The following is a 13,720-nucleotide window of genomic DNA, read 5'->3' as shown; positions in this document are numbered from 1 at the left end:
TGCCACTACTACTACTACTACTACTACTACTGCCACTACTACTACTACTACTACTACTACTACTACTGCCACTACTACTACTACTACTACTACTACTACTACTACTACTACTACTACTACTACTACTACTACTACTACTGCCACTACTACTACTACTACTACTGCCACTACTACTACTACTACTACTGCCACTACTACTACTACTACTACTACTACTACTACTACTACTGCCACTACTACTACTACTACTACTGCCACTACTACTACTACTACTACTGCCCTACTACTACTACTACTACTACTACTACTACTACTACTACTACTACTACTACTACTGCCACTACTACTACTACTACTACTACTACTGCCACTACTACTACTACTACTACTACTACTACTGCCACTACTACTACTACTACTACTACTACTACTACTACTACTACTACTACTACTACTACTACTACTGCCACTACTACTACTACTGCCACTACTACTACTACTACTACTACTACTACTACTGCCACTACTACTACTACTGCCACTACTACTACTACTACTACTACTACTACTACTACTGCCACTACTACTACTACTACTACGCCACTACTACTACTACTACTACTACTGCCACTACTACTACTACTACTACTACTACTACTACTGCCACTACTACTACTACTACTACTACTACTACTACTACTACTACTGCCACTACTACTACTACTACTACTACTACTGCTACTACTACTACTACTACTACTGACTACTACTACTACTGCCACTACTACTACTACTACTACTACTACTACTACTGCCACTACTACTACTACTACTACTACTACTACTACTGCCACTACTACTACTACTACTACTACTACTACTACTACTACTACTACTACTACTACTGCCACTACTACTACTACTACTACTACTACTACTACTGCCACTACTACTACTACTACTACTACTACTGCTACTACTACTACTACTACTACTACTACTACTACTACTACTACTACTACTACTACTGCCACTACTACTACTACTACTGCCACTACTACTACTACTACTACTACTACTACTACTACTACTACTACTACTACTACTACTACTACTACTACTACTACTACTACTACTACTACTACTACTACTACTACTGGCACTACTACTACTACTACTACTACTACTAACTACTACTACTACTGACTACTACTACTACTACTACTACTGCCACTACTACTACTACTGCCACTACTACTACTACTGCCACTACTACTACTACTACTACTACTACTACTACTACTACTACTACTGCCACTACTACTACTACTACTACTGCCACTACTACTACTACTACTACTACTACTACTACTACTACTACTACTACTACTACTACTGCCACTACTACTACTACTGCCACTACTACTACTACTACTACTACTACTACTACTACTACTACTGCCACTACTACTACTACTACTACTACTACTACTACTACTACTGCCACTACTACTACTACTACTACTACTACTACTACTACTACTACTACTACTACTACTACTACTACTACTACTACTACTACTACTACTACTGCGACTGCCACTACTACTACTACTACTGCCACTATGATGACTACTACGACTACTGCTACTACCACTACTACCACTTACATCACTGCTACAACTACGACTACGACGACTACTAATACTAATACTAATACTAATACTAATACTAATAACTTTATTGATCCCAAAGGAAATTCAGTTAGTTATGCAATATTATGACAAAGACTTCAGTATAAAAGTTTCCAGTATAAAAATGGATCTAGTCTAGCTTGTATTTTGAGACTTTTCACAGTGCAAATATAATTATTGCTATATTTGTGATAATTGTGATAATTACATTTTTATGTAATTATCTTGTATATATAAAATTATAGCACAAAGTGGTCAGTCCAACATTTCTAAAATCTCACTTAGGAAATGCATTACATCTGATTCAATATGTGAAACTTTATACATTTTGTGTGTATGTTATGTATACAGTGTATTTCTGAATTATGTGAAAGTCATAAGCTCTATAATTTAGGTAAAAAAGTACTAACACACTCCATTTATCTTGCTGTCTAGACGAATCCACTGCAGTTTCAAATTCAAATTCTTCCATTGTGTGAAAATACTGACAAGAATCTGGTCTTTTATGAGTTTTTATGAATGTTTGCTCAGACATTCACTCATTTTTCACACTGCATTTCACCTTGATCATTTAAAACAAAACAAAAAAATCTGCCAATTCAACATAATTATATTTGACAGCCTGCTCCTTTGAGTGAGTGACTTTTTTTTTTTTTTTTTTTCTGAGTCAGATCTCATACATCAGGTTTCGCCGTGTTAAACCTTTTCCATTTGACCCTCGGCGTACTATATTGAAAAGAAACGCCAATGTTCTCAGATGTTATCCTTCAGGTTAGCAGTCACAGTCCAGCGCTATGGCCGGCTCTTAGGACCGCTCAGGAAAGTGTGAACAATATCAAAAATATATCAAGTGAAAGCGCCAGAGCACTCAGAGAGGATGAGAGCGGGATTTGGGAGCTGAAATTGTGGCTGTTTACTCCTCAGGCTCAGGCTTCTCCGGAGACTACAGCGAGTACTTTGGCCTACAGGTGGATGAAGACTCTTTGGTTTACCTAATGCTGGCTAACCACATCGTGCACAACCTTTACCCAAACTGCATCACTGTGGCAGAGGTAAGGCACGGCCAGCAGACACACCAAACATGGCTCTGTGCGCTTCTGTTGCTGTCAAATGGCCTGCTATGTTTTACTTTTGGTACTGTTTTTTTTATAGGAATGCACCGATCCACTGAGTTTTTTGTTTTTTCCTTTACTATTTGTCGATATCCAATTTCAACCAATACTAGGGCAGAGACTGAAAATATCATTTACTTATATCAGGGTATCTTAAAAGTCTTAAAAAGGTCTTAAATTTCATGTTCCTAAAATAAGGCCTTAAAAATTCTTAAATTATGTTGTCCAAGTCTTATTTTTTTCACAAAGGTCTTAAATTTCATTAGCCTATTTTTTTGTTTACTCAACCTGGCTGCAGTTCAATTCAATGTTAAATGGAGGGAGGGGGAAAAAAACAACAACGTGAAATAACATAATATGAATGAACGACAATTCTTTGGTTTTTGGCGGCGCGGCGGCGGCAGTGAGTAAACAATCAGTTTTGTCTACACTGTCCAAGACGCAAAACTCTGGTCAGATCTGCTCACGTCGCGTACACGTTTACGTCACATACATCACCACCGAGCCACCTGGCATGCAAACTCAATCGAATTCCACACACTTTTGCGTCACCATATGCACGCAGATTTCCTTCCGAAAATGCTCATCTAAACGTGGAATAAAAAGTGAAGACGCTGCACCACTTTTGTGTCTTCTGTTCAGACCGTCATCATATAAACGTAGCCTTAGATTCTAGATATAGTATCGGTAGTTGGTTGGTCATTAGAACTGTGTCTGGTGTTTTTCGCCTGCATAATGGGTGCGACGTTGGTCTTAATTTTCATTTAAGTGGTCTTAAAAAGGTCTTAAAAATGTCTTAAATTTGGGGTAGGCAAACCTGGGGATACCCTGTATATTATAGCTTTGTAAAAATAAAAATGTAGTATTGTAAGATGTTTTGGGCCAGTAAACGTCTTATTACCCCAATTTATACACCAGATACTGGGACACTGGCTCAACCAATATCTTGGAATCGATATCCAATCCATAATTTTTTCAATATGAGTGCCGATATTCGATACCAGGAATGCTTTGCCTGGAATGTTCCACAGTATGGCTGAATGATCTGTTGTTTTGGACTAAAAATCGATTTTGGGAGCATCAAAGCTGCATTTTTTTTGCTGTGCTCCCAAAGCCCCAATTTTAAGGGCGAAATATAGTTCTGCCTCAACTCAAAGCACACTGCCGCTGTTGCCTTGTCGCCATCGTTTTTGATTTAAGGGTCTGCGTTGATATCCATGTGCCACGAAGTAATTCACCACCACAACTCTAGGAGGCTATGATTTAAACCTGCCGCTCGTGTAAAGTTTAACAAGAACCATCTCCAATGCAATAGAAGCACAGAACAGACTCACCATCATCAGCACATCCTCTGTCACAGAAAAAACACAGCGCTTATAGTTTATGCAAATTAGCCATGTGGTTTTAAGTTTTGTGTCTGTAAAACGTAAACAAATAGGCAGTCATAACAGTCCAGGGTCAAACTGTCGGTGCAGGACTCTGGTAAGATGTAAGTTTCTGTGATGTTTGCAAATGTTCATGTGCACTCAAACTTGATTTGGAAAAAAAAAATCATTGATGAAACTGAAATCACAAAATCTGCCATAAAAATCGCAATTAAATTTTTTCTTAAAATCGTTCAGCCCTACTCCACAGTATTTCTTTTCACTTACCTATGTTTTGTCTTTTTGATGCTTAAAATACCTTGAAAAACATGCATTTTTACCATTAGCGAGCTTGCCTTTCCACAGATTTGACTTTGCCTAGTAGTGTCTACATGTGGATATTGTAGATAAGACATACTGTGGAACATTCCAGGTAAACCAATAATATCTGACCCTTCACCCAAAAAGTCTGCTAAATTTGAGTATGCAGTAGGGGTGTAACGATATCCAAATCTCTCGGTACGATATTATCACGATATGCATCTCACGGTATGATATTTATTGCAATATTTTGGAGAGGCTAATATAATTTTAGATACGGCACTTTTTTGCTTTTAAAATACCTTGACAAGATTTAGGTTTTTGAATTATTTCCTGTCATAATCCCAAGAATTCAATTAAAAATCGTATTTCTTCATGTTGTCGGCACTGAAATGGATCATGGGATATGTAGTCCCCTATGTTTAAAAGCTGTTGCTCCTATAAAACCATGCATTAAAGCAGAGGAACTTGTAATTCAATATATTGTGACAGCCCATGATATTATTGTGAGACTTTTGACGATATGCTTTCGGTTATTGTTAGATCTTTAGTATGCCACTTTAGTATACAAATAAAAGGCCTATCCAATGCTCTGGGATCATAGTAGAAAAGAAATTATTACCAACCTAACTTGACATCAGCCATTGTGTGAAGTCTCCCTTAGAAAACTTTATAGATCTTGTATTTCAGGGTTACTTTTTCGGACCAGACCTTGTGTCGTGATTGGATAAGACATGCTAAACGGTAAAGAGGTTTTGTTAATGAAGCAAACAGACAAAGGGAAGATAAGAGCGTTAACAGCAGATGCGTCACAGCTCCCACAGCGAGACATGGCTTACTCACCTATTCACCGGTGTAATTAGAGAGTCATGACAGAGACAGAGAGGGATGTCAGTCTGTTTGGTCTCCCTACAGGATAGAGCTACCAGGTGCCAAGACGTTACCGATTTTATATATTATGTCTTTAAAGGTCCCATATTTACGCTGTTTTGTGATCTGTGTTTTGTTGTTTCCTCATTAAAAACAAAGCTGGAGTTGTGTTTTGTTTGGTTTCATTCACAAACATGTTTAACACACAAATCCTGCGTTCTTCTCACAAACAGAAAACACCTTGTTGCAGGAAATACTCCACTGCAGTGGTCCCCAATCTTTTTTGCACCACAGACCGGGTTTTATATCAGACAATATTTCGCAGACCGGAGGGGGTTGGAGGGAGGGATTTGAGGAGCATGGTTAAGTCTTGGCTAAATCCTGTTTTAGTCCTGTTTTAGACCTGTTTGAGACCCTGTTTTTACACCGGTTTAGTCCTGGTTTAGTCCTGGTTTAGTCCTGGTTTAGTCCTGGTTTAGTCCTGGTTTAGTCCTGGTTTAGACCTGGTTTAGTCCTGGTTTAGTCCTGGTTTAGTCCCTGGTTTAGTCCTTTAGTCCTGGTTTACCTGGTTTAGTCCTGGTTTAGACCTGGTTTAGTCCTGTTTAGTCCGGGTTTAGTCCTGGTTTAGTCCTGTTTAGACCTGGTTTAGTCCTGGGTTTAGTCCTGGTTTAGTCCTGGTTTAGACCTGGTTTAGTCCTGGTTTAGTCCTGGTTTAGTCCTGTTTAGTCCTGGTTTAGTCCTGTTTTATACCTGTTTAGTCCTGTTTAGACCCTGGTTTAGTCCTGGTTTATATCTGGTTTAGACCTGTTTTAGTTCTGTTTTACCTGTTTAGTCCTGTTTTAGACCCTGTTTTAGTCCTGGTTTATACCTTTTTAGATCCTGTTTATACTCTGTTTTTAGTCCTGGTTTAGATCTGGTTTAGTCATGGTTTATACCTGGTTTAGTCCTGTTTTAGACCCTGTTTTAGTCCTGGTTTATACCTGGTTCAGACCTGTTTTAGTCCTGTTTTATACCTGTTTTAGATCCTGTTTATACCCTGTTTTTAGTCCTGGTTTAGTCCTGGTTTAGACCTGGTTTAGTCCTGGTTTAGTCCTGGTTTAGTCCTGGTTTAGACCTGTTTTAGACCTATTTTAGACCTATTTTAGACCCTATTTTTAGACCGGGTTTAGTCCTGGTTTAGACCTGATTTAGATCTGGTTTAGTTCTGGTAGTTCCGGTTGAGGTCCACACGGTGTAGGGGAGGGGGGAACAGTCAGACAATCGACACGGTGTGGGGGGGGTGGCTCTGCTTTGCCCTGCTCTGCTGTGTTTTTAAATTCCATACATCTTCACTAGAATTATTTGGATGAGTTCAGACCTGCCAGTATCTATTAAATAAAAGTAAAATGAGTCGTTAACTTAAACTACCACTACATGACATCACAAGGTGGATCGGAGCATTTTGAGCTTTGGAGATTTAGAGAGACTAATAACGCAGAGTTACTCAAACACAAACACAACTCCAGGTCTGTTTGTGAGGAGGAAACAACATTATGGCTACGTTCAGACTGCAGGGGCTTAATGCTCCTTTGGGATTTTTTTTGCGAGGTCGTTCACATTTCCCGTTAAATGCGACTTATATGTCATCTCCAGTGTGAACTTTAAGTCGCCGAAACATGGACGCGAGCTTTGAGCATCTGGAGATTTTAAAGTTGGTGTTGTACCGGAGCCAGAACATGTAGAGCTTATTTCTTTTAAGGAGGAGATTGAGAAGGAGAAGGACGAGGTTTTTGGTCATGGCGTTTTGTGGGGCAGCGTCAGCAACTTCTGTAGAAAACAACGAGTGGGTCCGGAGCTGCAGCCAAGAGTGATGGGATTGCATCATACACAATTTCCGTATGACAAGAACGTTTGTATACATTTGTGACATGTAGGTGGGATGAATGTGACCTGACCATTCAGACTGTCAAAAGATCAGATATGTATCAGTTTTAAATCTGTGTATCATTTGTTCATTCATTTTTCATGATAAAACCAAAAATAAAAAAAAGCAACTGTTTTCTTCATTATTTGTCTCCAAAACCAAAATGAAAAAAGGGATAATGATTAGTTTTTTCAGTTTTCGATTTTGTGTTTAAAAGAATAATGGAAAAACGGATAACGGCCGTTTTCGGTTTCCGTGACGTAAATTGAGATGCCGGACTGAACTAGGACTGAGACCAGGACCAGATCGGGACTGGGACTGAGTCCGGGACTGAGTCCGGGACTGATCCGGGACTGAGTCCGGGACCGGGGACTGAGTCGGGGACGGGACTGAGACCGGGGACTGAGTCCGGGGACTGAGTACGGGGACTGAGTCCGGGACTGAGACCGGGGACTGAGTCCGGGGACTGAGACGGGACTGAGACCGGACCGGGACTGAGACTGACCGGGGAGACCGGGACCGGGGACTGAGACCGGGACTGAGTCCGGGGACTGAGACCGGGGACTGAGACCGGGGACTGAGTCCGGGGACTGAGACCGGGACTGAGACCGGGACTGAGTCCGGGGACTGAGACCGGGACTGAGACTGAGACCGGGGACTGAGACCGGGGACTGAGACCGGGGACTGAGACCGGGACTGAGTCCGGGGACTGAGACCGGGACTGAGTCCGGGGACTGAGTCCGGGACTGAGACCGGGAGGACCGGGACTGAGTCCGGGACTGAGACACTGAGACTGAACTGAGGACTGAGTCCGGGGAGACCGGGGACTGAGACAGGGACTGAGACCGGGACCAGAACAGGACCAGACCAGGACCAGACCATGACTGAGATCAGGACAGAGACCGGGACCAAGACCAGGACCAGACTGGGACTGAGACTACAACTAAGTCCAGGACTGACTGTGGACCAGACTGGGACCAGACCAGTTTAGTCCTGGTTCAGTCCTGGTTCAGTCCGGCATCCCAATTTAAGTCATGGAAACAGGAAACAGGTTATCCGTTTTTTCATTTTGGTTTTGGAGACAAATAATGAAGAAAATTGTTGTTTTTCATTTTCTTATTTTTGGTTTTTATTTGAAAAACGAATGAACGAATGATACACAGATTCAGGTCACATAGGGGCGAAAAAAATCAGATTTGGGTCACTTCAGGCTGCAGTCTGAACATAACCTATAACATGCATCAGACATAGTGTAATATGGGCCTTTTTAACAGCAATAAAAACTGCAAAAGTCACAGAATAGAACTGATTTAGACGTATTGGAGCCAGGGAGACGGGCCCTGACCTTGGGAGCAGTCATGCAGGTGTATGTAGGCCAAAGTCAGACGGAATGAAGACAGCAGCGGGTGAGGAGACAGTCTAAACCCAATATTTTTGTAATGTCAAAACTGGGCTATGACTAACTTGCGAGCTCACCACGTTTTGACCCTTATTTTCTTTATTCATTACCTTAATTTAAGCATCAAAGTATTCAAAGCGTTCTATTTAAAGGACACTTATTATGCTAATTTGACCTTTTTGAGCTATTTGAGTATTTAGCTTCAATCACGTGGCGTTGAGTCACGTTGAATAAATTCGCTTCCTCTGAGCACTAAAAAAAAAAAAACACATGGAGGGATAAATTGTAGGGATGTAACAATAACCAAAATATCGAGATATCGTATCGTCAAAGATCTCACAATAATATCGTAGAGCATCACAATATACCGAATTACAAGTCTCTTTGGTTAAATTAAGTGTTATGGTGCAGCAGTAGCTAAAACAAACAGAGAACTACATAGACCATGATCCTTTGCTCCATTTCAGTGCAGACTACAAGAAGAAATAACAGTTCTAAGTACGTTTAAGTCTTAGTTCTTTGGATTAAGTCTTCTCAAGGCATTTTAAGAGGAAAATATTGCATATTTATAGTTTATTTATAGTTTTGTAAGCCTCCACAAAATATCACAATAAATATCGCATGGTGAGACTTGGATATCTTATCTTATACCCCTAATAAATAGACTTTTATTTTCCCCAAGTAGAAATTTAACTTGAATTTCCCAGAATTGTTACATCACAGATAAAAGTCTGGAGGTCTTCTGCGCTACTTTCTAACCCTCAATTACACCTTGAAAAAAATTACATTGAGGTATTAGAGCGCATTTTTGTGCACTGAATTTCATTTGGCTATAACAAAAAACACACAGGATTAATATTTATTCAACCTTTTTTAATTTGCTCAACCAACATCTCACCTTATGATCCATATTTTTTTTTTTTTATTATTTTCAAATACTTTTAACCCTTTAATTGCTGATTTTCTTTCATAAAGTCAATGCATTTCATACTCAAAAATCACAAAAACTGAAATATCTTCCAGATTTTTTTGGTTCCACTTTAAGAGTGTGATGTACCGTATTTTTTCAGACTATAAGTCGCTCCGGAGTATAAATTGCACCAGCCAAAAAATGCGTAATGAAGAATAAAAAAACATACATAAGTTGCACTGGACTATAAGTCGCACTTTTTGGGGGGAAATGTATTTTATAAAATCAGAGACCAGGAACCGGCATCTTGAAAGGCAAGTTAGAGTAATGACAGTAGAAGAGAGAACAACAGGCTGAATCTGGTATGTTAACATCACATATGAACAGTTCTTCAGATAACTCTAGCATAAACAACAGAACAAGAACAAGTTTACCAAATCACTAAATCCATTGAATTCTTCATCCTCTGTGTACTTCTGAGCTACTTCGCGACCTACGGAGGTAAACCATAGATCCATGAGGTAGAGCGCCGCTTCCTCTTCTGTGTAGCTGTCGTCAGACTCAACATCAGTTCCAGTTAGAATTATTTCGGTCTTTCTGAATCCCGACAGGATGGTTTCCTGATGTGATGGTGTCACTGAAGTCCAGGCTTTGTCGATCCATCCAATGACTTCTAGGAAAGTTACATGGTGCATCCTCCTGGTTACCATGAAGCTGTGTTCTCCATCCCCGCTTTCCGCCAGTCCCGCACAAGTTTTTCGCTCACTCCAAACTTTCTTTCTGCTGCTCGATTACCTTTTTCGGCTGAATATTTCAGGACTTACAGCAGGACAGAGGCTTTTTCTGCAGGAGACATGCACATGCTAGTGGAGTGAAGTGACAGTGGTACAGGAGTAACAGGCACACAAGCCTAGAGCGCCCTCTCACGGCTATCAGTGTGAAAATTTTAATATATAATTCGTAGTATAAGTAAGTCACAGGACCACCCAAACCAAGAAAAAAGTGCGACTTATAGTCTGAAAAATACGGTATGTAAAAGTTTATCAGCCACAATTTTTCAAAGGCGTTATGATTTTTTTTTTTGGTTTTAGTGCACCTTTAAAACATCTTTATTTCCTTATCAGTGTCAATCCCTGCTATAAATTTGCTCGTATAAAGTCACATTTGGCACCTCTTGCTGTGTATTGTTGAGTCTGTGAAAAAAAAAAAAAAAAAACACCTGCCTCACATTCTCCATCTTGTGCACCACAGGACGTGTCAGGGATGCCCGCCTTGTGCCGCGGAGTGGAGGAGGGGGGCCTGGGCTTTGATTACCGCCTGGCTATGGCAATCCCAGACAAGTGGATCCAGGTAAGATGATTCACTCGAGTCACATGGAGGGCTTTTATGGGCGCGCGGGCTGCAAACTGGGCTCTTCAAATGCTCTCAAACTTCAGCGCGAGGACGGGAAAGGCAGCCGGCGTGTTCTTTTGGCTTTCAACGCGGATAAAAGCGGATAGGGCGAATGGGAAAGAGGTAAAACTCTAGTGGCGTGCCGGGGAACAGCTGAGGTTGGGAGCCTTCGGAAAAAAAAAAAAAAAAAAAAAAAAACGCTTTCAAGTGCGAGGAGTTGTTTAGCGCGGGGACGACCGAGATCTGACGCCGTGTTTTCCAGGAAGAGTTGAGAGAGATGGAGTCGTAACTGAGTCGTAACGGGGAGGAGTGTTTTCGATCACAAACAGAGATTTAAGAAGGTCAGGAGCAGATGCAGTAATTCTATTGTTTTAGATACTAGCCCAGAGTAACTCTACTCTACTATTACTTCTACTACTTCTACTGCTTCTTATGATCCTAGCCCAGAGTAACCCAGTGAGAAAAAAGCCATGCCTCAACTACTACTATTACTACTAGTACCACTACTACTACTGCTACGACTATGGCCACTACTACTACTACCATTACTACCACTACTACTATTACTACCACAACCACTACTACTACTAACACTACTACTGCTTCTTACAATCCTAGTGAGGAAAAAAAAAAGCTGTGCTTCAACTACTGCTGTTACTACTACTACTACTACTACTACTACTACTACTACTACTGTTACTACTACTACTACTACTACTACTGTTACTACTACTACTACTACTACTACTACTACTACTACTACTACTACTACTACTACTACTACTACTACTACTACTACTACTACTACTACTACTACTACTACTGTTACTGTTACTACTACTACTACTACTACTACTACTACTACTACTACTACTACTACTACTACTACTACTACTACTACTACTACTACTACTACTACTACTACTACTACTACTACTACTACTGCTACTACTACTACTACTTACTACTACTACTACTACTACTAGTACTACTACTGTACTACTACTACTACTACTACTACTACTACTACTACTACTACTACTACTGTTACTACTATGACTACTATGACTACTACTTACTACTTACTACTACTACTACTTATTACTTTACTACTACTACTACTGTTACTACCACACCACTACTACTACTACTACTACTACTACTACTATTGCTACTACTACTTTTTACTACTACTACTACTACTACTACTACTACTGCTATCACTACTACTATTACTGTTACTACTACTGTTACTACTATTACTTTTACTATTACTGCTACTACTACTACTACTAATATCACTACTATTACTACTACCACTGCTCCTACGACTACTACTACCATCCATACTACTTCAAGTCGAAGTACTACTACTTTTTATTTTATATCCCAGCCCTGACAGAGCCCTGACAGAGATCTGTGATGCCATGTTTTCTGGGAAGAGTTGAGAGAGATGGAGTGATGTACAGAGTCATAACGGGGAGGAGTGTTTTTGTTCTCAAACACAGATTTAAGAAGGTCAGGAGCAGACGGAGTAATTCTATTGTTTTAGATTCTAGCTCAGAGTAAGATGTGCGTAAAATCCCTCAGTCTTCTAGGTAGAATCCATCTAAGGGGAAATTCAATTTGTCAACTGGACTGAGTATACCACTACTACTACTACTACTCTTACTACTACTACTACTACTACTACTACTACTACTACTACTACTACTACTACTACTACTACTACTACTACTACTACTACTACTACTACTACTACTACTACTACTACTACTACTACTACTACTACTACTACTACTACTACTACTACTACTACTACTACTACTACTACTACTACTACTACTACTATACTACTACTTACTACTACTACTATTACTACTACTACTACTACTTACTACCACTACTACTACTACTACTTCTTTTTGGGGAAATATTTTGTTGTTGTTTTGTTTCTGTTATGAATGGATAATATGGATGAGTATGGATAATACTCTGTTCCATTGTAAAAGAAAGTATAATATGTAGAGCCCGACCGATATATCGGTTGGCCGATATTATCGGCTGATATGGGCAACTTTAGGCATATCGGCTATCGGCCGATATGCTTGCTGATAGGGGCCGATATTTCACGTGGGCATGTTATACCTCGTTATAAAGCTTAGACTCTACATTCTGTTCATTTAATCCAATTTACAGACAGATAAATGTCCTAATATGTGGCTCCACATCAGTATTTATCTACGGAGTCATTTGTCTGTGTGTGTCCGTACTGTCCCTGAACACACCACAGAGTCGCGTCACTCACGTGTGTTTGTTTACACCTGCAGACACAGATCCAAACACTGAGATTATTTTCTTTTTACGGACAATCGGTTTGAGTCTGGATTAAAAGGACATTTATTAGTGCAGATTTGTGATGTGAGGAGGAGCCTGTATGAGCGGTGAGTGTTGGAAATATGTCGACTCTGAAGCTAGTTTTTGTCATTTGTTATGGGTTAGCTGCTGTAGCTCCCGCACATAAACAGACTGTTTTCTATTGGTCTGTTCTAAAGTGACTATATTGGCCGTATATTTGCTACTGGACCTGCACTGATATGTAAATGAGCTGTGAACAGACGTGTGAATTATGACATTTGCGCATATAATTAATTACCGCGGCGCGCACGTATTTACGGCTAAAGGCTAATAGCGCTACTTTCTTTACTAGTTATGGGTCCGTCGCGAACGAAATGACTCTTAGAACCAGCTCTTT

General features: G+C 40.1%; 1 protein-coding gene across 1 annotated transcript in view; it reads left to right on the top strand.

Moving 5' to 3' along the window:
• gbe1b (glucan (1,4-alpha-), branching enzyme 1b) overlaps positions 1-13,720 on the top strand; it is a 331,363-nt gene that overhangs the window by 154,615 nt on the left and 163,028 nt on the right. Inside the window, exons 9-10 of the mRNA XM_020941150.2 lie at positions 2,619-2,746; positions 10,825-10,923. Of these exons, the coding sequence (XP_020796809.2) occupies positions 2,619-2,746; positions 10,825-10,923 (227 nt within the window). The remainder of the gene's footprint in view (positions 1-2,618; positions 2,747-10,824; positions 10,924-13,720) is intronic.

This window comes from Boleophthalmus pectinirostris, unplaced genomic scaffold, assembly GCF_026225935.1.
Source record: "Boleophthalmus pectinirostris isolate CB_2022bp ecotype Guang Dong unplaced genomic scaffold, ASM2622593v1 HiC_scaffold_9, whole genome shotgun sequence".
In the NCBI taxonomy this organism is placed as follows: domain Eukaryota; kingdom Metazoa; phylum Chordata; class Actinopteri; order Gobiiformes; family Gobiidae; genus Boleophthalmus; species Boleophthalmus pectinirostris.
Note: the sequence above shows the minus strand (reverse complement) of the source record. Positions and strands in the feature narration are given on the sequence as shown.